At 53.1% G+C, this 25,244-nt stretch overlaps 1 protein-coding gene across 1 annotated transcript in view; it reads right to left on the reverse strand.

Moving 5' to 3' along the window:
• The window catches only part of TNS1 (tensin 1), a 102,306-nt gene that overhangs the window by 33,922 nt on the left and 43,140 nt on the right, over positions 1-25,244 (reverse strand). The window contains exons 17-18 of the mRNA XM_019638197.1: positions 12,635-14,191; positions 1,002-1,198 (exon numbers count right to left, since the gene is read on the reverse strand). Coding sequence (XP_019493742.1) covers positions 1,002-1,198; positions 12,635-14,191 — 1,754 coding nt within the window. The remainder of the gene's footprint in view (positions 1-1,001; positions 1,199-12,634; positions 14,192-25,244) is intronic.

Below are 25,244 nucleotides of genomic sequence, written 5' to 3' on the forward strand. Positions count from 1 at the left end.
AAACACAGAGGTCAAAGGGAGATCCTGCCCATTCAATGCCCCAACAACTCCTTGTAGCCAAGAGAACAGAGAGTGGCTATTTTCAAGGCCATGGTCCAGCATGGGTGGAATTCAGGAGCACCTGCTTGGAAATATTTCAGAATTGTGCCAAACGGAAGGGTCTGGGGGTAGGGAACTCGGGTCCTGGCAGAAGGCAGGAGAGAAAAGATGTCCAAAAGCCATTCATGTCCAGAATGACTCAGCCTGGATTTTATCAGATATAGGCTGCTTGTATCAAATGCAGATTCCTGGGCCCCATCCCAGAGCTAACATGCTGGAATCTCTGGAGATAGATATGGGAATCTACAGTTTAACAAACTCCCTGATGGTTGCTATGCACACTGAAGTTTAAAACCTACAGACTGCAGGGCCGGCCGAGTGGCTCAGTTGGTTAAGAGCTCGCTCAAGAGTGTGAGCTCTGAGCAACAGCGGTTCGATTCCCAGTCCAAGCTGAGCTACTGCTGAGCTGCCAACAGGTGGCAGGATGGCTCAGCTTAAAAAAAAACACAAAAAAACAACCTACTGACTGCCTCAAACCATGGAAATGTCTCAGAAATGCAAACATTTGGCATTGAAATTAGGTCTCCAGGAAAAAAAAAACCCTATATCTAGAAAGGGCTCAAAAACACTGTCAGCCTATGTGATCTGGTTTGGAGTTTAGAAACTGTGCTCCCCTACGTCATACCCAAGATCCTTATAACACCCTACTAAAGGGCACTCTTTACGAGTCAAGAAGGGATCTCGAGTTCAGTGTTAATGAAAGATGTGGGGCGTAAAAGCTATTTAGGGAAGGAAACGGGCTCCAGATTCCACATGCCAGAGCCCTAGGGTGAGGCTACAAAGAGGAAAAATTACTGGGTTTCCTGACACGTCAGGGCCACCCAGCTGACCATCAGGTTTCTGGAGAATTCAGGTGGGCTGTGCTACCTTCTGAGGCCCCAGGATGCAGCCCAAGGACTCACCTCTTTGGGTCGCCCTCCAGGATTGAGAGCGATAGTGAGAGCTAGCTCTGGGGAGACACACTGGACGGGGGAGCGAACCCCAGGGCTCCGGGGGGATGAGGGTTCTGGAGACTGGTTCTCATACTGTCCATCACTGGCCGCCCGCCTCCGGAGAGGGGCTGGGGGCTCCGCAGGCTGCTTCTCCCGAGCCTGCACTCCTGGGAGGAATGGCAGGGCAGAGAGGGCAATGAGCGTATTGTGCGAGAAAGGATCCACCAGGCCTAATCCCCCCTAGAGAAGACAGTGCAAGCTCAGGGGCCATGCTGGAGCTGGGCCTGTCTCCCCGCTGCACCTCCCCCCAGCCTCCCTCTGCCCACACCATGAGTTTCTCTGCAGGGTGGGGGACCTGCTGAGGTTAGGCTAGCCTTCACCAGGAATCTACTCCGCATAGGGTTGGGGCCCAGAGCACAAAAGACTGATACAAGAAACAGATGTCAACTCTTTCCAAGGCCTGGAGGCAGAAGGCCAGAGCTTCCAGGCAAATGAGGGAAGGTGGAGGGCGGACAGACAGTCTCCAAGGCGACTGATCAACCAACAAGCAACATCAGGCCCACGGGGAAGAACTTTTGGAAAGAGCGAATAATGCATCATCTTGCAAATGGTGCTCCCAAGAAGACACAAAGAAATGACTAAGTCTTCTTATAAAGTCCCTGGCCCCAGCTGGCCCCTGGAATATTGCTGGTCTTCTCTGGGATTCCCCATCTTCAACCAGTGCAACCTCAGAAACCTCTTACCAACTTCCCTTATGCGGGCCCCTTCGCTACTACCCACTCTTTTTCTCACCCCAAAGATGGCCAGTTTCCCTCCCAGCAGAATAGCAGGCAAAGAGCTAGAGCCATGTGCTCCATCTGCTTTTCTGCACTGCCTCCCACCCCACAGGCCGGGGATATTGCTAGCCCCACCCGCCTTCCTTCCCTCTCCCTCTTCCCACAGCTGGGCCAAGGCACAGAACCCACGGCCTCACTGAGCTGGCTCCAGAACCCTACAAAAACTTACTCCCCAGGTCCCCCAGGCCAAGACCCAGCCTAAGGGCAGGCTCCTAGTCCTGGTTATCGCGAGCCTGGAGTTTCTCAGCCCTGCCTTCACCAGCACCAAGAGCGGGTGAAGTGAGGTGATAGGGAGGGGTGCTGGGATTTACCAAAAGTCACATGGCACTGGGACCCTGGCCAAACCAGCCTCATGCCAGCACACCTGGGAACACTGTCCCATGGCGCATGTGCATGCGTGCATATGTGCACACACACATACATACACACACACACACACACATACATGTGTGCACGCGCGCGCACACACACGAACACACTGCTGGCCCCTAGTAATGTGCCAGTGCAGCCAAGCAGAAATCACCCTCATTCAGACTGAATCATCATCTATCATCCACAGTGGGGTCTGCACCCCCCGGGCAGCCTCCTAGCTCCCGCCTGGCACAGCCACTAAGGTTGCCATGAGAAGCACATGCTGGGAAGCCTTCCTGCTTGTCACGAATAGCAGCCGCCGGCTGCCAAGTCTAGAGATGGATAGGGACACACACACACACACACACACACACACACACACACACACACACAGTGAGGCACGCACTCATGCTCTCCCATAATCAGAGGCCCTGTCTGGAGAGCAGCCGGACTGGCACGCAGTTACAAATGCAGAAGGTACCCCGGGGTGTTTCGAGTCTCCTCCACTTTGGGCTGTTTATTATTCAGAGGCAGCCTGCCTGCCATCTCAACTAAGAAAAAAGAACCCAAATGGAAACCATAATCTAGACTCACAAACTACTTAAAGCATATAAGCCCCTCATGTTATAGTGCCCTGATTTTCAGGATAGAAAAAGGGAGGTTGCATAGTTCTAACCAGGGGCCCGGTGAAAGATAGGCACGGATCTGAAAGGGTGAAACAGCCCGGGGGCTCGGCAGCAAACCCAGGCCCCCAGCCCCCCGAGAAGCAGCCTGCATCTCCCACCACACCTGTGGGCGCCCCTGCCCTGGACCATGCTTCTCCCACCCACACCGAGCCCCCTTTCCCTCAGGCCTCTTGGGCAGCTTGGTTCAGAACTATTGCTCGTTTTGTTCCTGGCAGGGACATTAGAGAGAAACAGACATAGCCATTGATTTTCTAATAATAATTGTGAAAAAAAAAAAGGCTCATTCGGGAAAGGCTTTGGGGGTTTGCAACTAAGTTCAGCCCCAAGGTGAACAGAAATGCATTAGGGCTGGTCGCAGTTCTGGCTCGCCCAGCCCTGCAACCTCTTGCTGGCAGAGCCCTGTGCCTTGGCGCGAGTGGTCAGTCTCCCTGTGTGGGATCTGATGTCTGCCCTTGAAAAGTGGGTCTGTTTCAATTTGAGGCCCTGAATCTCCCAGAGGGACAGACAACATTCTCCCCGGTGTGCCCAGAACACCCTCCATGTTCAGTGCCGCAGGTGGTTGCAACGCCCGGACGGGAGGCTGGGCTGCTGCTGGAGAGGCTTCCTAACTGTGGGGGATGGAAGCCCCTAGCACAAGGCAGCTGGACATCTGAGAACCATCTCAGCTCCTCAAGTCTCCTCTCCATTGCCACCAGATCGGCACATGGGAGCGTGTTCTGTCCAGAGGCAGGCGGATGGCCAGAATGACCTCCAAAGAGCTAGGGCGCTGCTGGAGAGCCTCCCTCTGCACAAGGGGAAAGACCCCGCATTCCACTCCCACGGGACAGCCCCGCCTCCTGCAGAGCGCCCCACAGTGCCAGTGACCAGCCAGGGCTTCTCACATTCTTTGAACACAGTGTCTCACTGTTGTCCCCCTTGGCAGGCCCAGATCTGCCCCTCAGTGCCTGGAAAGCCATGTTCCCTCTCTCTTGTCTTTCCCTACGGGAGGGGAGACAGGGCAGGGCGGAGGGGACAGAAGAGAGCCCCATTGTTCGTCAGCCAAGCTGGGACGTCTGGACACAAGCTGACAGCCAGTGTCAGAGAGAGAACACACCCCCGCCCCTCACATCCTAGAGACTGACCGATCATAAAAATAGGCCTGCTCCCCCCACCGCCCTCCTCCCCTCCACTACCCTGACCCCAGGCTGTCTCAGTCTCTAGACCCCATCCTCCCTCTCTCTCTCAGAGCCTCTCTCTCTGTGTGCTCCACTCCCTACACACACAGGCACATATACACATACACACACGTGTGCACACACAGCCTTCACCCGACAGGCATGGCAGTAGGTCAGTCACCCTCAGAACCTCTATAGTCAGCCTCTTCCCCAGCAGGAGACCGCAGGGACTCTGGGAGGTTTTGCTGGGAAGCCTCCGGCCCCGGGAGCATAAGGAGTGGGATGCCCCTATGGCAAGGAAGTGGCCTTTAGAATAATAACGCGCTATATTCAGAAGCCCTTTGTCGTCCTCTGAGGCCTGCCCACACTGTGGGCACTGGGTCTTTCCCACTGCCTGCCGGACAGTGGTCACCTCAGCCCAGGGCCTCCACACAGGCTGCCCAACATGAAGAGAAGGGCGCCATAACAGCCCCATTTCCCGGGGCGCCTCACTCCGCTCCCCAGGACAGGGCTGTGTTTCGTGGAGCGGTGGGCTCCAAGGCGTCCCTAAAGCACTGAATCCCCTTCACCTAACACACACACACACACACACACACACACACACACACACACACGCTGCAAATTCTGGGGGCTGTAACCCTAACACACATCAATGAACATACTCTGGCAGAGCATAGCCACCCACCACCCCTGGGTCCCATGGACAAATGCCCCAGCATCAGGCTCTATCACAGGCCTTCCCTACACCCCGGCCTGGCCACCTCCACCCCCACAGACCCAGCTCTTCTCTCCAGCCTTCCGATTTCCAGAAGACTGGGTTCCTCAGCTCCAGGTGGCGGGGCCGGGTGTCCAACTGCACGCCTGGGGCTCCGGAAGCGAGGCGATCCGGGAGGCCACCTGCTGGGCCAGGGCACCAGAAAGCCACACGGCGATCACACTAGCAGCCCCAGGGCAAGCCATGCCAGCTCCCCTCAGGACAGGCCCACCACTCTAGAACTGCCCCAAACCCAGGCCCAGCTGAACACTGCACTCCCCACCACTGGGCCGAGAAAAAGGAGGGAGAGGACAGGAGGTGGACAGAGCCGTTCTGCTAGAGCCATCTCCCATTGTCCATGGACTAGGAGGAGGGACCGGGAAAGCCCCGGAGATTGCCACTGGAAGTCAACTGTTCCCACCACCCCTAAGCCTTTTCCCAGAGCTGCTCAAGGTCACAGCACAGGGCGACCCTGAGCACCACCTTCTCCCTGACCTGGAGCTCTGGGCTCCGAGGAGCAGGGAAAGGATGAGGTGACACTTTTCCCAGGCTAACAGCCTATGGCCTGTATATCCCAGAGACCAGGGGTAGGTGTAGTCAGCTACGTCACCCTCAAATAGGGCAATGTGACTCTTGATGAAGAGTCCACCATGCTGGAGCACATCAAGGCACCATGCAAAATCCACATAGCAGGGCTGTGATCCCTCTATTTTTCACATTGGGAAACTGAGCTCTGGGTAATGAAGAGACTTGCCCAGAGTCACAGAGGTGGTCACCGGCAGAGCTAGGACCACACTCAGGACCTCTGACTCTTGGCCATGGGTCCTGGGATCAGAGATTTGGGATGAGGTCACGGGCGGTGCTCTGTCCCCAGGGAGTACTGTACTCAAGTGTACACAGGGCATCGGGAGCTGGGGCACCGCCCTCTGTCTTATGCCCAGTGGCCCATGCAAAGCATAGCCTGGTTCTTGCTGAGGCCCTGGCCCGGCAGCCCCGATGGTCTGGCCAAAGAGCTGGGCTGTCCCGAGCCCTCACTAAGCACTTTCATTGCAAAGGCCTATGTGTCCACGGGAAACCTGAAAGTTAGTCTAGTTACCCTAGACCCTGTTACCCGCAGGTAAGGCCAAGGCTAGACACATCAGCCTGTGTCCATGCAAAAGTGGGAGCACTCGCTCATGCAGAAGGAGGGAGAGAGGGAGGAGGGGGCAGTGGGTGAGGAGTGAGGAGATGCAGTGAGAAAAGAAATGGGGGAGGAGAAAAAGAAATACGAAAGAGATGGAAAGGAGAGAACAGAAGAGGAAGAAGAAGTGAGGAGGAAACGGGAAAATGAGGAAAGGCAGAAAGTGGTCAAAAGTTTGGAAGGAATAGCACGTGAAAAAGGACAGGATGAGAGAAAAACGGAGGGCGAAAGTGAGGGCCGAGGAGCTATAGAGGGAGAAGGGGGAGGAGAGGAACCAACCAGAGAGGGAAGAAGATCGGAGCCGGTGGAGAGGAGGGTGCCGGTAGCTGATACTTTGCCCAAGGCCCTGCAGTCTGGCGTTGTACGCTGCCCACCCCACCCCGGGGAGCCGGCAGGGAGGGGAGGCAAGCAGGAAGGAAGGGATGACACCAGGCAAGGAAGGCACCACGCCCATGGCACACAGGACAGATGGACATGGGACACACAAAGAACAAAAGGGACGCGGCATTAAACAAAACGAAACAAAACAAAAACAAAGAGAAAATCAAGATTAGTTGGTGTTCTGACTCTGGGATCTGGCCACACACTGGAGGGAGGTGGGGAGGGTGTCAGACAAAAAAAGAGGGCAGATCCAGGGTCTTGCTTCTCCCAAGGGCCAGTGGACCTCCTGCTGTCCAGCAGGACTCCACGTCCCTCTAATTTCTAACCCCAGTGTAGAGCCAAAAAGGTGCCAGCCTGGGACCAAGAGATTTCAATCCTGTTGGCCCACACGTCACCTGCCCTTTAGTTAGCATGACCCCATCCCAGGTCCTCTCTCCTCTCATGGTCACCTGCCTCTTCCTGGACTCAGCTGTGGCTCTGCCTGTCTGAGCCTAAGGGTCATTCATACTCCCTAGCATCCAAGCATCCCTCAGCTCTTTGTCCCTCTGTCACACCTACCTTAGTAATCCTCTTTTATGGGAGCTACTTACAATTTCCTACTCCTGCCGAAAGCTGCTGAGCACCACTTAAAAGTCCTTAAAATGAGCTGCCTGGATGCACTAGAAGGACCTGCTATGTCATTCTTTTATTCACCCTTGCTGACTCCCAAGTCACCTTCACAGGGGCCTCCCAGTGGCCAACATCACCCTGTCCTGGCTTCCAGGGAACGATGCTCTTTTAGCTTTCCTCTACTTTGCAGCTGCAGCATACCAGTTTCTTCAATGGTTCCTCCTGGGTCTCCAACTACTGAATGTGTTTGGATGAGGCTCCCGGACTCACTCCTGGGGCCTTTCCTCTACCTGTGCTCGCCCCCTAGGTGACACCGTGCAGCAGCATGAGTTACATGACATCCACATACGGACACCTCCCACATTTCTAAGCTCTAACCTCTCCCCTGAAATTCCTGACTCATATATCCCACCATCTTAGATGTTATGTGCATCTCAAATCTAACATAGCCAAAATCACACTTTTGATATCTCCTCTAAGCCTGCTCTTCCCACATTCGTACCCATCTCAACAAATGGCAACTCCATCCTTTAGCTGCTCAGGTCAAAAACCTTAACTTTTCTTTTTCTCACATCCCATGTCTAGTCTGTCTACAAATCTTGATGGCTCCACCTCCAAAATATGTCTACAATCTGAGCACTCTCACTATCTCCACAGGTACCATCCTGATCAATATCAGCAGCCTCCTAACTGGTCTTCCTCCTTCCATCCAGGCCACAATGATCCTTTTAGAACAAGTCAGATAGAGTCACTCCTCTGCCCAAATCCTTCCTAAGGCTTCTCACACCACACTAAGTAAAAGCCTACTTTCTTGCAATCACCTACAAGGCTGACCCCCATTCCCATCACCTCTCTGACTTCGTGTCCCACTATACTCCCCATTATCAGGCATACTCCTGCCTCATGGCCTTTGCACATGCGATTCCAACCTGGCACACTCCCTCAATCCCCAGAGAAGCCTTCCCTGACCATCCTATGGAAAGGGCAATCATCCACCCACCCTCACTGGCACATCACTGCTTTATTTTATCTCTATGGCACTTATCAACCATCTGACATATTATGTATGTATTTGCTTATTTGTTTATTGTCTGTCTCTGCCATGAAGGCAAAGATTTTTACCTCTTTTGTTTACCACCATTTTTCCAGAGCCTAGACTAGCATGTAGCACAGATTAGGGGCTCGCGTTCAATGATCAAATGGGCCTTGCTCTCTCATCTCTTATTTGAATGATAAAAATGTAAAAAGTGGTTCTCAATTCAAGTTCCCAAAGCTTGACACCAGCATCTCCCTATATCTGTATCTATCTTTTATTATTTCATGAAGAGGTATCTCACTTCCTGGTTAAGCCTAAATTATCTACCTGGGCTCCTAAGCCATATTCTTACCTCCTTAGAGACCTTATTTTATCAATTTCTTTCTCTCTCTCGTATCTTTTTCTTCTCCCTCTATCCTCCATATTCAACCCCTCTCTCTCTCTTCTAAAAACATTCTTATGGTTCCTATATTTACACACACAAAAAAAAGTATTCTCAATATCTTGCTACCCTCTTTAGCTATGATCTCTCCTTTTAGCACAAAACCACTCAAAAGAGTAGTTGACATGCTGTCTGCACTCCCTCTCAACTCACTCTTCAATCCCTCAGTCTGGCTTCTGTCACCACCACGCTACTGAAAATATGCCTCTGAGAATCACAGGGGCCACCTAATTGGCAAGCCCAGTGCATTTTTCTCAATCTTCATGACCTCTCCACAGTGACACTGCTAACCCCCCCCACCCCTCCCCCTGGGAACCTTCTCCTATCCTGACTTCTGTGGTGACCGACTGCCATGAACATTCATTCACAGTCCCCTGTACAGTCTCCATTCCCCTCGTGGCTATTTCACCTAAGGTCTTTTCTCCCCATGCCCTCTGACATAAGAGATCTCATCCATACCCAAAGCTTTAAACTTCACCTGTGTGAGGATGATTCCAAAATCTACAGCTCCTTCCACTCTCTCAAGCTCTAATTCCGGGTGTTCAATTGCCTTCCATACATCTCCACCTGTAGGCTCCATCATCACCTCAAACTCAACATACCTAACCCTGAGGTCTTTATCTTACACCAAACTTGCTCTTCCTCCTAACTGCCAGCTTGTCAATGGAACCATCAATCTGCTTCTATGCATGGAGCCTCAGAATCATCTCTGATGTCTCCTTCTCCTTCACCCACTACATCCAATCCATTTATAAACATCCACTACTTCCACAGCATCCTTGCCATCCCTCTGTTCTTTTTCATTTCCATGGTCAGCACCCTAATCCAGTCCACATCACCTAGACGATCTAATAAGCCCCCACATCTCCCAGGTCAAAGTCACCCCCATTTTGCATCCTTCCCACCCAGCCAGACCCAACCAATAAACCTTCCTAAACTACAACTCTGATCATGGCAGAATCTCCTGACTAAAACACAGAAATGGCTTCCTGCCATGGCTAGGTAAGATTCAAGCTCCCTAGTCTGGCATGTAAGACCAACCAGAGGCAGGTCCCAGGCTGCCTTTCCTGACGCTCACACACAGCCTATTAGCTCTCAGTCTATGCTTCCCTGTCTTCACTATGAACCCTCTCTCTTCAGTGACCCCATTCACTTTCAAAATCCTACCCATTGTCCAAGGCTCTGTTTAAAACCCACACTCAACACAGAGCATCTCTAATCTCTCTAGCCGATAGTAATATCTCCTTGTTCCTCACAGAAAACCTTCTCCATACTTCCCTTATTATGAATGACTTTATTTTAAAGTTCCAGTTCTTTTTTCCCCCTTACTAAACTCTAGATTCCTTAAGGATAAGATCCACATCTTATTTCCAACACACATTGAAATTTCTACCACTATAGGTATCTGAGATCAGTGCAGTCACAGAATCAGGATTGTAAGATAACTTGATTGGACTCACCAACTCTGACTCTTATTTCTTTTTCCTGTCTTGTTGCCCTGGCTAGGACACCCAATACAATGTTAAATGATAGTGGTGATAACAGGTATTCTTATTTTGTCCCCGGCTATAATAGGAACGTTTCTAATGTTTCACAAGAAAGTGTGATTTGTGCTACAGGTTTCTGGTACCTACCCTTTATCAAGTTAAGAAAACTACCCCTACGTTCTCTGTGATCTAAGCTGAAATAAAATATAAGCAGGGGTTGAATCAAAGTGGAGTGAACCAGGGACATAGTACCGAGGTATGGAGGGCAGCCAAAAAGAAAAAGGCAGACCTGAGGGAGAAAAGCCAGGAGAGACGAGATCAAGTTCATGGCTATGAAGAGGTTCTCCCTCAGATCTGAGCTTCCTGGGTTACTCATGTTAAAGCTTATGTTCCAGCTGCTTGCAGCAGAATGTAGAATGAGCAGAAAGAGGTGGTGCTCGAAGTCTACCCTCCCTGACTCCTAGATTATTCTGCACATCGATCCTGCCTATGTGTCTTTATCTACATAAGAACTGCACACACACTGAAGGCTACTGAAAGAAGCTGTGCAAGCACAACCTGCTGACTTAAGAAATACTGTGCATGACAGAGCATGGACCAAAGAGGCCCCTTTGTAGCCCTGGAAACCAAATATAACTGTTCCCTCTATACATCTCATCACTTCTCCTGACTGAGTCACTCACAGTTGGTGGAGGAGATGGGGGCAGAGATGTGCCAACAATATCACACCCTTCCTATGACTTCTTGGCAGCCAAAGATTGAGCAGCTATAGGATATGGAGGTTGACAGTCAAGACCAGGGAAGCCAGTAGGAGAGAAAAGGCTGAGGGAGATGCACTAAAAGATGGACATCCTTCCTGGACCATGCAGGTATGCATGCCTCTTGAGTAAGCTCCAGGAGAGCTATACAGAAGCGTTTTGGTATGGGGAGGAAATTCATTCTACTCCCCAGAGAAAAGGGCCCTCCCTGGATCCTGCGTATCATTAGGCTAGAGTATCGCTATTCCTCAGGCCACACCCAACTCTATAAAATATTGAGAGGACCCCATTCCTCTCCCTTCAACAAAACCAAGGAAAAAAGCATCTCTTCTGACAAAGAAGCAGGGGAGGCCTTATCTCAAGGGCCCAGATGTAGGAGAGAGCAGAAGACATTAGCCCCATCTGGACTACCCCATGGAGCGTTTCCCTCACTCCTAGGGTTACAGAGCTACTCATCCTGTGTTTTGACTCTAATGTAAAAGCAATGATTACACCAGCTCTCCAGGTGAGATTAAGCCCTGACTACCAGTTTCTATGGTGTGCATTCTTCCATTATGACCAATTTCAAGTTACCGAGAGTTGACCTGGGGACTACGCTCTACTCTGAAGTACAGGAGTAGGGCATCCATGGCCCCACGCCCAGGTCCGGGGCCCAGCCCCATAGCCAGCAGGCCTACCCGCAGCTACTTCTCCAAACCCACCGTCCATCCCCAGGGAGGGTGTCTCCCTCCAGCTCTCTCCACGCAGCTGGCACGGTGACTCAGCTTCCCCTAAATTTAGGAAAAGGGGTGGAGGGTCAAGTCAGCTGCCCAGACGCTTCTTCTCCCTGACCTTCCGCCACCCCTGTCAGCTGAGGACCTCGGCACAACCCCCCACTCCGCACCCCTAGCACCAGTCTCTGGTTCACCCCTGCCTGGGTTTTACCTCCACAACAGAAACAATCCATAGGATTTCCTGCCCAGTTGGGCTGCCCCCGTGGAATGGTCACAGGCTTAGGCCAGTGGGAGGGAGGGAACCTTCCTGCGGCTCCCAACATGGCCCCGCACGCTCTGCCATGGCTTGCCGTGATCTCCCCCATTAAGCTCTTTTGGTTGCTCCACTCTAGCTTCCTCTCTCCAGAAAGATAAGCACATTCATGTTCTGATAGGAAATGAAGCTTTGTTTCTCAGTAACTGCTTCCCATACAAAGCTGATCCTAAAGCAAGGAGTCACAGGACAGCTAGACAAGAAGGGGGACCTTGGGCGCCCCAGAAACAGAGAACTATCCTCAAAGGACCCAGCAGGGTTGAACACTCAGATGGTTGAGCACTCAGATGGAGCCCAAGGGCTTCAGGACACTCTCTCAGGCTTCGTGATGCCTCTGGGGAGGCCCAAGGGGGAATTCAAGTCTATAGAGACCTCCCTCCAGCCTTCTCCATGCCTTCCCCCAAAAACTGAAGTCCAAGGACAGAGAGCACAGCAGGCAGCTGCAGAGAGCATCTACTCTCTGTCTAGAAAAATCTATACTCCAGCCCCAAAATCACCACCTCTAGGAAGTTTTCCCTGATTATCCTAGGTGGTAAGCCTTGATTTCCCCAGGTTCTAGGGCTTCGGTCCCCATCTCTGCTGTAGCACACATTGCACTCTGTTAGAATTACGTCTGTGTACTTGTTCCCTCACTAGACTGCAAGCTCCTTGAGGGCAGGGGCTGAAAGGCATTGATCTTTCAATCTTAATGCCTACCTTAGAGCCTAACAGACAATGAATGCAGGAAGAGATGGCTAGTGGGTGGGCTCCTGACAGCCTCTTCTCTAGGCCAAAGCAGTGTCTGCTGAGGTGTGATGGCTGTGCCGGCACCTCCCCCAAGCAAGACCAATCAAGACCAAAGAGGGAAGGTACTGAGGGAGTAGGGAGGAGATATCCAGCACCGATGGTCCCTGAGGCTCTTACCTGCTACCCGGTGGGCTACCAGGCCCTCCAGGTTCAAGGGCTCCTCCTCCGGAGTTCGAGATGGATCTGAAGTCACCTCCTTTGGTGGGAGCTGAGGCTGAGCAGTGAGGCCAGGGAGAGAGGCTGGGGGCTGCTGAGGCCCTGGAGGGCTGAGGGTGGTTGGAAGGAAGGCGGGAGAGGAAGAGGAGGAGGTCGGGCTCTTTGGACGGTAACTCTGGTTGGGCCCAGCTGGACATAGCTGATAATCATAAGGTGAGTAAGGCCTGCCAGGCTCCAGGGAGGCCCGTGGGGCCCGCTCAGGGGTTCCCAAGGAATGCCCACTGGGGATGTAGCCAGATCTAGACTGGGTCAGTGGATGGGACTGGAAGGGGGAGCCCGAGAGGGGCTGGGAGGAGAGCGGGGAAGCCCCCGGCCAGGCCCCTGGGACACTCTGGGACTTGTGCAGGGGGGTGGCGGCCGCAGCCGGCTCCAAATCCAGCATCAGCATGTTGAGGGCTTCAATGGACTGCTCGATTTCCTGCTGGGACGCTGCCCTTGGGAACTCAGGGAGGCCAGGGGTGGGGGTCTCTGCCAATGGCAGGGGACTAGGCCTGCTGGGCCTAAGACCCTCCAAGTGGGCTCTTTCCTGCTGGCGAGGAGGAGGGCAAGGCGGCTGCTGCTGCTGCTGCTGCTGCTGCTGCCAGGAATTGAGGCCCCTCTGCACAGCCTCCCGGCTGCTCCCCCCACGGGCTGGAGCTTGGGGCAACTGCGGCTCTGTTTCCGGAAAGGACTGAGAGCGGAATATACCGCTGGGGTCATGGCCATAGTGGGAGGTGGTCACTGGCTGTGGCCAGGCTGTGTGCGGGCCCTCCCTCTGGTAGCCAGCTAAACCTTCCTGTGCGGAGTAGGAGGGCCGCATGGGGGCAGGCACTGCACGGCTGGCAGACTCATAAGGGTAGCCCCCACCATTGACCATAGGTTCCACGGGGTAGGGCTTGTCCAGACCATTGGTCAGTGGGGACAAGGCCTCTGGGTAGCCCCCCTCACTCGTGTTGGTGATCCCATCCAGGGAGGACAGTGTGCCCATGCTGCCCACACTGTGCCCGTCCTGGTTGGGCAGCTCATCATCCAGGATGTCTGTCTCTCGCTCAGATGCCAAAGCACTGCCGTTGACGTGAACCTGGGCTGGGACAACATGGCGGCCGGAGGAGGGTGCAGCAGGGCCCCCTGCTGGGCGGGACCGGAGATGCTGGGTGTGGTACATGATGCCTGGCTTCTCTCTCTCTAAGCCGAAGCCACTGAGCAGGCGGTCCAGCTCACGCTTCTCCTCGGGACTCAGGGCAGCAGGGGCACTGGAGGGGCCGGGGGCAGGCTCATCGGTCTTGTCGGTCTTGGTGGAGGCTGTGGAGTTGCCCGAGTCACTGCTCACAGAGAGGGTGTGTTCCACGTGGTTGGGGGTGGCCGACAGGGCAGGACGTGTGGCATTGACGGCCCCAGTGCTGCCATGCAGGGAGTCCTTCTTCTTCACCTTGGCATACAGGCTCCCGTCCAGCGGCCCCTGGGTATGTCCCACAACCTCTGCAAAAGACAGAGCAGCAGACAGTCAAGTCGGTGGGAAGCAGGGACATCTTTTATTCTCCCGAGGGAAGAAGTAAGAGCTTCCGTTTCCTGGATCCTAAAACCTCCTCTCAGCACCCTGAGATAGAGCTGAGGTGGCAGAAAGGCAAAAAGACGAAAGGACCCCTACCCCAGGCTTTTGGGAAGAGCCCATCTCAATATCTAGCTTCAAGGACATGTAACAGAGCCTAAGATTGGGCAGGGGGTTCTGGGGGTCAAGATGCTCAAGTCCAAAGCCTGCCTCTGGCATTTCACTAGGTCCTAGAAGTGCTTGGCCAAGATGGGGTTCAGCAAAGCCAGCAGGCCCCGTGTCAAGTGGGACACGCTTTTGCTCTGAATGCGGGGGCCCATGGGGGTTTTAGAAAGGGGGTTCAGGGCCAGGGGGAAGCATCTTAGGGGTCAAGAACAAAAAGCAGAGGTTTACATCAGGGACAGGTGTGCCCTGTGTCATTTTATCTACAGACAGCTCTGAGGGCCGTGTGAGCAATACTTTCTCTGAAAGGAAAAAGTGAGTGCTGGGTGGCTTGAGGCCAAAGGGCTGACTCAGGAACGAAGAACTTCCCCACCCAGAGGAACTCAATGATTTCACACCCTGTACAGTCAGCAGCCCAGCCCCTGGCCCAACACACACACACACACACACACACAGAAATCCTGACACAAAGGCGTCCAGAGACACACATGCCAATCAGTAATTACCCAAATCAAAAGCCCTAGTGCATTCTTGGGGTACACCAGATAGGTGTCCCCAGTCAGAAAGCATGGTGTGGGTATAAACATGTTAACACAATAATAATAATAACAGCTAACATGCAGCAAACACCTATTATGCACCAAACACTTTGCTACACACTTGACACACATAGTATTTCTAATCCTGTGAGTCAGGGAATATTGTGCCTATTTTAAAGATGGAAAACCTGAGGTTCTGAGGGGTGAAACCATTTATTTGCAGACACATAGTACTTGGTAAAGCTGGGGTTTTCAATCGGAACTAATTTAAGACTCAAAACTAAATTGAAATCAAAACTCATTTAAAATCAGAACTACTAAATCAGAACTTCAAAGAATGCGCAATTTTTATTATTCTACCCTGGCTCTATATCTCACACACAATGGAGTGAACACATAAAAGGCAGCAATATCCCAAAATAAGTACTTAAAATTTTAAGCCACCAACATTTCATAAAATACAAGCTCCTACCAGGCCCAAGGATCAGCCCTCAGGCCAGAAGTGGCAGCCTCTAAAAATAAACACTCATACAGAAGCCAAAAACAAGTGATCAGACAACCACAAAACAGGAACATCCTGATGGGCACACACACACACACACACACACACACACACACACACACACACACACACACACCACAGGCCAACCAAATGATGTCACCACCGAGCCAGCGCGAGAGAGATGCCCGACAGGGCACATCCTATATACACACACCCGGGGCTAGATGCTCTGTCCATTCCTTCACTCTCCAGAACCATCTCTCTGACCCCCAGTTTTCCCTGGGGCTTTGGCACCTCAGCCAACAGCAGAACCCAAGTGACATTGGGCCAGGATTTTGCCGCAGTCAGTGGCCCAGAGTTCACAGGGATGGGACTGGTCCGAAAGGGAAAGGTGTTTTGGCTGAGATAGGCCTGAATCTCCAACAGCCTACACCTTGTGTCGGGACCCCTGAAGGCTGCTAAGAGGCACTTGCAGGTAAGGCTGCCTCTTCCAACTTGCCTGGGAGCATCCCTAAAGGGCTGACACTGGCAGACGAGAGAGCCGGCTCCTCATGTGTGTCCCTCCAAAAAACCGGGTGCCTGGCTACACAAAAGAGAAGAGACCCCCAGCTGGCGGTTTCCAGAGGAAAAAAGCATTAAAGACAGGAGCGTCTCATCCACTCAGATTTCTGGGGGTGGCTCTCATGAGGAGGGGCCCCTCACACCAGTTAGTGGGGGGTCTGAAGGGCTGTCTTTCCTGCTTACTGTGCCTGGAAAGCTTCTGGCCTTGGAGAAAGCTGGCCCATTCCTGGGCCCTGGCCCTACTGGGAAGCCCACACCATGAGATGCCAGAGTGTTCCTCCCAGGCCAGGGATCTCCTCCATGCCCTGCACCCCTAAGCTCCCAAGTCCATGCTCACATGGTCTGGGAAGTGGGGAGAGCAGCAAGCAAAGGGTGCTACGTCCTATGGCCTCCCCATTTACACTTGCACAGAAGATAATGAGAAGCGCTGGGTGCAAATCTGAGAGCACTCTCTTCTCCTGGGAGAAAGCAGACCCACTCTGACACCTCACTTGGGTTCATCAAAGAAAAGCTTTGGGCAAAAGAGCTAAGAAAGCATCCCCAGGCCAGGAGGAAGAATTCACACTGATTCCCACCACCTAATATCCTGGCCCTTCATTGATTTAAAAAATGTCAATATTAAACTGATTCTGCAATGTAATTTACCCCCACATGGGCTACTGCTAGCAGCAACATCAGGAATGATAACTGCCAGGCCACGAAGGCTTAGTAAGAAAATCGAAGAAGTGTAAATTGTGTAATTAAATCCTGTTTGCTCAATACAAATGGAAATTCTATTTCTGTCCTCAAAAGAAGAGCCCAGCTGCTTCTGACTGCCCAGTGCTGGCCACATGCTCCAGGCTGCTCTGTAACCTTCACTGCTCATCTTCCTTTGCATATCACGGGGATAAAGGGGGCACCCAGGCCCATTCCAGGTCTATCCAGCCCCCATGAGGGATCTGCTAAAACCCCAGTGTATTGGCAGAACCTGCAGGACATCACCCCTGCTCCTCCCATCAGAGATGAAGGTAAGTGCCGCCCAGCCCCCACCCTACAATGGTACACATTCCCCCATCCACCACAGCCACATTAAGAGCTATTTACAGGGACCACAAGAAGCCGGAACACAAGGTCGGTTTCAATCTATTAAAGCAGGAAGGGCAAAAGAGAGAGGCAGATAGAACAAGAAAGAGTAAAATAGAGTGGGGACGGAAGAGGGGGGTTTAGAGGGGGTGAGGACTCTTAAGCCGAGGACCACCACCAGATCCATCTCAAAGTCCCAGCAGCCTCCAGGGGATAGCCAGTTCAGGTAAAACCATCTTGGATGAGAGGGCAGATGGACACCTAATGGGGGGGAGACAGGGGGTAAAGGAAGGAAGCTGCCTGTTGGGGGCCATGCATACTGGCATGGATGACACTGGAATAGAAGAAAAAACTGCAGGGGAAACACAAGCTACAGACAGGCCAGGGTGGCAAGCTCCCAGGTCCTGACACCCTGTCTCATGGGCTGTCTCCCTGCTCACTTCTCTAAGGAAGTTGAGAAGTCCACTCTCGTCAAGGCCCCACTTGCTTTGTCTGCATATGTCTCGCTCTTCCCAGCAGCTGCTCCAAGCCCTGGACTCCACCCTCGACACTGAGTTTGACTACACCAAGGGGCCCTCATCCAGATGTGCGAGTCATGCTTTTGGAAAGCTCTGAGGAAAATCCCCAGCTGACTTGTATGTGGACCTGCTCCCCAGGCTCCCTCCAGTAAACTGCAGAAGGGTACAAGGGGCGAGAAGCACAGTACAGACCAGGATGCAGGAAAGGAAAGCCGCGTCCAGCCCATACACTTAAAAAAAAAAAGTGGGGGGCAGGGGGCTAAGAAATTAACATGGGATGCTAAGATAATTTATGTTTAGGGCAGTTGTTTTCTAATTTTGATGGTCATAAGAATCTCCTCTGGGGACTGTTAAACATGTAGATTCTGGGGCCCTGTCTCCAAAGATCTTCACTCATAGGGTTGGGATGAGGCCAAGAATCAGTATGCTAACTAGCTCTCTGGTGTTCTGGCGCACATCTGGGTGGGTAACACCTTCAGAAACCCTGATCCAGGTGGACAGCATTTTGAGCTCTGAGGTTAAGAACCCCTACTTCTCTTTATAACGTCAAGTGTGGTGATTTCATTTAATTTAGAGGTCAGGACAGGCAGCCCAACCATGAAAAATACAAGGTGTCATTTGGTTGACTGCAAGAAAGAAGTCTCCTTTGGCGATGAGGCAATGAGGAGAGACCCCTCCCTGCCTGACAGCAGGCCTGCTGTGAACAGCAACTGATTTATTAAGGTTTTCAGGATGGGGCCCTTCACGATAAAAAGTCCTTTGAGTCCACGTCCAGCAGAATAACAATTCATTAAAATACATTACCCAGAGCTGTGATGACCAATCATCGTGGAGGAAAATCAATGCAATGCCAATAGGAAGAGGCACCATGCCCACTGCAACAGGCAGTTTGGAGGCAGATAGGGGCCCCAGCACGTCAGGAGGGAATCCAGCTCTTTAAACACGGGAATGGGGCGTCAAAGGCCATGCGTGCCTGGTAAGTAGGTGAACTTTGACAAGGACTGAGTCTTGGCCAAGAGGCAGCAGCCAGGAGAGCAAGTGCTGGACATCTTAATCCTTTAGCCACAGACTCTCCCCCAACAATGGAGGGAGCCAGGCTGGGGCTAGGGCTGGGGCTGGTGAGAGGCAACACGGGAAGGAGAGGATGGGGCTGGGTACCAGGGAGCCACAGGGATGTGCTTCTAGAGAGGAGACAGAGGGGAAGTGCTCCCTCCCACCTCACCCCTAAGCCAGACACACCCATTACTCAGAAGAATGGTCTCCATCTTAATGGCCAACTCAGCTTGCGTCAACCACTTAACCACGCAGAGCCTGGCCACACAGAGATGCGAAGGCATGCTTGCAGGTTTGCTGAGGGATAGGATTCAGGAGCTAAGTACCTTGAGCTGGGCCTGGAACATCCTCCTCTCTCCATTTCCACAGCTCTCATCACCCACAGAGTAAAGCCTTAACCTCCCTGCTGGACACTCCAGACCTTTTATCATCTGGCCCCTTCCTGCCTTCTGAAGCTACACCTGCACTTTCCTTAATACCCCAAACACCACCCCCACACACACTCTACTCTTCCTGTTTGGATGCTCTGCCCTAATCTGTGCCTCACACATGCTGTTCCCTCTCCTGAAAGGCCCTTTCTCACCCTGCCCCCATGACTCCCAATCTCTGTGACAAGCCTCTTCCTCCTCCTTCAGGATCAGTAGGTACTGCTCTCTTGGCCTAACCCCTTTACGGCAGTCCTCCAGACTCAGATCAACCTCTGCCATGTTCCCACTGCCCTTTGTAGATGTCTGCTATAACACCGATCCCCCAATGGACAGTCATTATTGATGTCCATGTTTGTCTTCCCCACTGAGCTGACTGCCCCTTGAGCAAAGGTTTTTGTTTCTCCCCCCCCCCAGTGCCCAGATGGTTCCGTTTACAAGGTGGTCTATGTGAATAGTGCGCCTTGGAGTTCAAAGCATAACTAACATGGCTATACAGAATGACCCTACAGAGTGCAGTGCCTGGCACACATTAGGTGTTCCATAAAGGCTTCTTGCATTACATTAAATAGCCCAAAAATCTTTATAGTGTCTTGTCAGCTACTGAGACACTCTTCTTCTATTGCCACCCAGAGAAGTGAAAAACCAGGGGTTCAGGGTGGACCACAAGCTTCTCCCAAAGGGAAGAGAAAAGAGAGGCACAACAGCCAAAATATCATGAGAGAAGGGTAATATCACAGAGTTGGTAGCACAGGCTGGGCACAGTGAAGGTCCCTATAGAGTGGCTGAGGCAGAGCCCACCCCATGGCATTCCCCATAGGATCCCCAGCCACATGCCACTCCTTAACTCTCTTAGGCCAAGGACCCCTTGGGATAGCTGATGAAAGCCTAGACTAACTTCCTTTAAAAACTGCACAAACACAAATTTTACACATAATTTCAGGGGGTTGATGAACACCTCAAAGTCCAACTGTGAGCCTTAAATTAAGATGTACACATCTAATAGTTCGGATGCTCCTTCTGCAGAAGCCCTCTCTGTCACCCAGGGCTTCCAAAGTGTCAGGCTCCATCCAAGAGAAATGGGAGAACACACAGAAAGGAAAACCTTCCAGCTGGAAGAGCCTGAGAAAGGGCCCAGCCCAGAGCAATCCACTGGGTTTTAGCCAGCGCAGGGGAGGTGTATGTGAAGAGGGAGTGAGGATAGAGAGGGCTATGGGGAACCTCTCTATAACCTGGGGCCCTCCTGAGACATCCTGGCAATGGGGGCAGGGACCTCCTGTGGCCCAATCTGTGACAGTCCTGGCCTCCACCCAGGCCAACCTCCCAACCCACAGCCAGCCAGGGACTGAGGCAGCCCTTTGTTCCCTGCAGTTTGCAGAGAGTTCCAGAGCTTCTCTAAATGGGAATGGGCTTCCTCGGGGGCTCTGAAGATTAGCAGGATTAGGGGTTGAAGAGAAGTCCCGAGTCTCTGAAAGGGAGCCACATAGAGGAGTCACAGCCTCTGAGAGGCAAAGAAGGCAGGAGACAGGTGCAGCCCAAGGGACTTAGTTCACACTGGGAGGTGTCTACCCATGCCACACTGACCAGCATGGGCCTCGGGCCCTTTGGGCAGGGACAGATGAGTCTAGGCTTGGCAAACACACCTGTCTTTCTTTCTGTTTAACAGCCCACAGAGGGAACCCACTGTGTTTGCAGAGAGTGGACAGAAGGGAACAAGACTCTTCTCAGGGCTGCTGTCAATCTTTTCATAGGTGGCTCTGTGCCCTGTAGAAGTGACCTCGCCAGTGTCACCCACAAAACCTGCTTCTATAGGCCCAGAGAGGGCAGGTGGCAAGTGCCCTACCCCTGGACACCTCCGCCCTTCTGCCAAGGCCAGGAAAAAAAGGGCGGGGCACGAGGCCCAATGTCCAAGTGGAGCACAGTCTGAATTCCAGCCCGTGGGCCCTGAAGATGAAGCAAGTCAGCACCGAAACGGAAACAGAAAACAGAGCCCCTCTCACTGGCACCTCCAGGCCCTCCGGGCAACAGAGCTAAGACCTGAGCTGGCCCGGGAAGTCTGCTGACCCAAGAGAGTGTTTTAAAAGCCATGGGATTTTAGAGCTGAAGTATCTTAAGGGGTCAGTTCATCCTCTGCCTACCCCTCATATTACAGGAGGGCAGTGAAGCGAAGGGGCTCCCCAACCAAGGTCACCCAGCACAGAGGTACAAACAGACTCGTCTTCCTGCCTCCAAGTTCAGTGCTCTCACTCTTCAAGGTGAAGGTGGCCAGAAAAGCCTGGGGGTTGGGGGGCTCTCCAGTCATGGCTGCAAACCAAAAACCTCACAATATAATACACAGGGCTTCAGTCAAGCCATGATGATGGATGTGTCCCCAGGCCCTCCTCAGGAAGGACCCACAGCGCTTTACACCGATACCATCTTATTTGAAATTCTCCAGAGAGAGGGAGTAGGAGCAGAAAACCTGATCGTGACCTTTATTTCAGACCCAAGGGACCAGGGCCTAGAGGGTGAGTGACCTGCCAAAGTCACACGACAGCCCACGACCTTTCAGGGCCAGCCTCCTGGCCCTCGGCTCCCACGCCGGGCACTATAACCAGCGCTTGACACTCCCACTCCCCGCCTCAGCCTATCCGGGTACCAGATATCACAGACACACTCAGGACAGTAAAAATAGCTCTGAGCCCACAACAACCGAAGTCCTTCTCTGCCAGGCCAGGGCGCCCGCCTGGACACTCAGAAATCCCTGGCCAGGGGACGGCAGAGCGGCCAAGAGCCGCGCCAAAGTTGGGATAAAGCCATGATTGGGAGCCCGCAGGAGGCTGGTGCGGAGGAACGGTCAGCACAGGGGGTGCCACAAAGCTCAGACCACAGAAGTTGGGGGGGGGTCCTGAATAAAAATCCCGCTGGGAACGTTACAGGGGTATCCTTCCCTCCACCACTTCGCTCTGCCCACCCATTCTCATCCACCATGAACCATTACCCCAAAAGAATGAGGCTAACTCAGACAGATTGCCCCCCACCAACTCAGCCACCCCTCAAACCTGAGTTGGCAGCTCTTACATGTCCCAGGGCAGCAAGTCCTGGCGGGAGGCAGCTATGTCCGCTGCACCCACCTCCAAAGGCAGCACAGAGGGTCACAGCCCCGCACAGCAACAAGCCCCTCCCTGGTCCGCACAACCCAGGACCCAGGACATAGAAGCCCCCCACCACCCTCTCCCCAGATCCAACAGAGAGCCACACAAGGACACACACAGGCAAGAAACAGCTGCCCGGCAGACACTTACCCTCTGGACGGAGAGGGAGAAATGGGAGGGGAAGAACCACTCTGATTTGATCTCTGCTCCTTGTGCCTCAAGTTTCAAATAATTCCTACATGGCTGCAGCTCCCAGTGCTGTCTGTGTCCTACTTGGGCTCCCTAGGACTGTCAAGGGTGGGAGGAGCAAGTGTCGCCTGCCTGCCCATGTATACACACACCACTCCCTCTCTCTCTCTCCCTCTCTCTTCTCTCTCCTCCTCCTCCCCCCCCATCCCACCCCCCTCCAGGCTCTGCCTCACTCTGGCTTGTAGGAAGCCAGTGGGATAAAACTCTGTCTGTAATTTCAGCCAGCTGGGTCCCCAGGGCTTCACTTATCATCCTGTAGCTATGCAGCTCTTGAATGACATCACAGTGGCTTCCCAAGCCCTCTACACGAGTGCGAGTGTGAATCGGCCGGCTCAGCTCCAACCCCAGCCCCAGCCCCAGCCCAGTTCCAGCCCCAGCTCAATCCTAGTCCAGCGACAGCCCCAGCCCAGCACAGCCTCAGAATAGTCCCAGTCCCAGAATAACCCCAAAACGGCCGCCGCCCAACCCTAGTCCCAAATCCATCGAGGCTCCAGTACCCAGAGGAGAAAAGAGAACCTGGGAGCAAAGCCGCAGGGATGCGAGGGAAACAGAGGGAAGGGCAAGTGATCCTAGGAGGGTATTGAGATTTATTTCCCCAAATTTTTCCACATTTTTTTCCATTCTCAGAAAATGAAAGGCAGAACAGATGACAACAATTTTCCAGCTGCTGAACAATAAGGTGGAAATCTTTTTTCCCCTCTCTCTCCCCCTCTTTCCCCTCCACGGGGCAGAGTCTAGGAACCAGGACACTTCCTTGGCTTATAAAAGCCGGGGCGGGAGGGGAGCCCCACATGGCCCTTTACTTTCCAGAGGCGGTGGCCGCAAGGCCTAAATAGGGGGGCTGGAGTGAGGCCCAGGAAGGCCTCGGGGAGAGGGACAGGAGCCCCAAAGTGAGATTCTCAGTACAAAGCTTTGGATTCTGGCCCAGCAACCTGGACTATTTTTTGAGGCCTGCCTTTGGGAGGGCCAGTGGGCGTCTGGCCCAGGGTATTGATCTGTCAGGACACCTGAGATGCCTCCAATTGACTGGCTATTGGTATTCAGTTTGTTCCCATCTGAAAATCATGAATGGCAGACAGAATAACTTTCAGAGTGTCAGCGACGTTCACCTCCCACTCCCAACCACCCAGGTGTAAAGCAGTCCACTCAGCCAAAAACCACTCAAGCTGCCCAAAGTCCACCTCCATTATCCTGGTGTGCCCTAAAAAGTGCCAGAAGTCCCTAACTGATAACAGGACACCAAATCCCAACTTTTATTTGCATGTTGTTGGTGACTTATTTGCATATCAATTGAACGTCCCAACCTAACTCCCTAAGTTGGTAGGAGAGGGCCTGGGGTTTGCAGCCAGGCCAGGGGGGCTTCAGCGCCTGGTGTCTCTTCATCAGGGCCCCAGTTAGTACGCAACCCCTAAGTGCTTCTGCGGCCACCCCACCCTGGTGTCCAGCTGAGCCCCGGGCCCCCTTCACATTGCCAGCACCACTCTCTAGATGCTTCTTTTGGAGAGTAAAGAAGGAAAGTAAGAGGAAGAACAAAAGTGGCACCCAGTGCCCTGTAGGCTGGCCCCTGCACTATCTTAACTGCATCTGCACTGATGAGATAGGGAGGTCCCCAGCCCAGTGTCAAAAACTTCACCAGAAACCCTAAGAATGGGCAGCAGAGAGAGGGGTTTCATGCCTCAGACTCTAAACTGGGGCAGGAAGACTTCCAGCTTTCCAAGTGCAGGGCTGTTGTAAGAACACAACTTGGACAAACTATTCCAATCATCCAGCCATCCAATCATTCTAAGCAGAAACACAAGGAGGAGAAAGGCCCCAGTATCCAGAGTGTCCAGGTTGTCAGGTGGAAAAAGGAGCTCAGGGAGCGCCCCGCTGCCTGGGTGGGGTGCGGCGCTGTGTGGGGGGATGGGAATGTCCACAGACCTCCACAGGACCTCCTCCCTGCCTTCCAGCCCCGTGAAAAGGGAAGGGGGCAGACCAGGAGCTCAGGGCTCGCAGGGGCAGAGCACCCCTCCCAGGGCCCCAGCCTTCCAGGGTCTCCACACTCCCTCCAGAAAGGCAGTGGACACAGCCAGGCTCGGAAGTGTGTTCCCTGAGGGTAGGACAGGAGCCGGAGTGCCAGAGGATTACTCAGGGAGGAAGCTGTCAGCTCCCAGGCAAATATCCACATTGGACAAGGTTTGGGGGTATATCCACTCGCCTCCCTCCTCCTCTCCCCACTCTTATTGCTTCCCGGGGCATGGATACCATCTTTAGCAGTCTTCACTTGGGAAGGATGGAGGGAGCATGGGAACGGGGCCCATTTTGGCTTGGGGAGCCAGGAAGAAGGGAGAGAGTACGCCGGAATGAGGCAGAGCTATGCGTCTGCACTTTAATGCACGTTCTCTCATTTGCTTCCACAACTGCCTGTCAAGGTAGATGTCATCATGCCCACTTTCTTGATAAAGAGACTGAGGCTTAGAGGTTGCGGCTTGCTCAAGGTCATGTTGGCAGTCTGACTCTGACACTCAAGTTCTTTCTACTTCCCGAGGAGGAAGGAGAAACAAAGGAGATGGAGGGGCAAGGGGTGAGAGTCTAGAGCAGCGGCTCTCAACCTGTGGGTCGCGCCCCCTTTGGGGGTCGAATGACCCTTTCACAGGGGTCGCCGAGTACTCGTATGTGGGCGTGTCTGCATGCGGGCCTGGAGACGGATAGAGGAGCGGTGTCTCGGTTCCTAAGACCATCGAAAATATGTGTTTTCCGATGGTCTTAGGCGACCCCTGTGAAAGGTTGAGAACCGCT

Source organism: Hipposideros armiger, unplaced genomic scaffold, assembly GCF_001890085.2.
Source record: "Hipposideros armiger isolate ML-2016 unplaced genomic scaffold, ASM189008v1 scaffold_38, whole genome shotgun sequence".
NCBI lineage: Eukaryota > Metazoa > Chordata > Mammalia > Chiroptera > Hipposideridae > Hipposideros > Hipposideros armiger.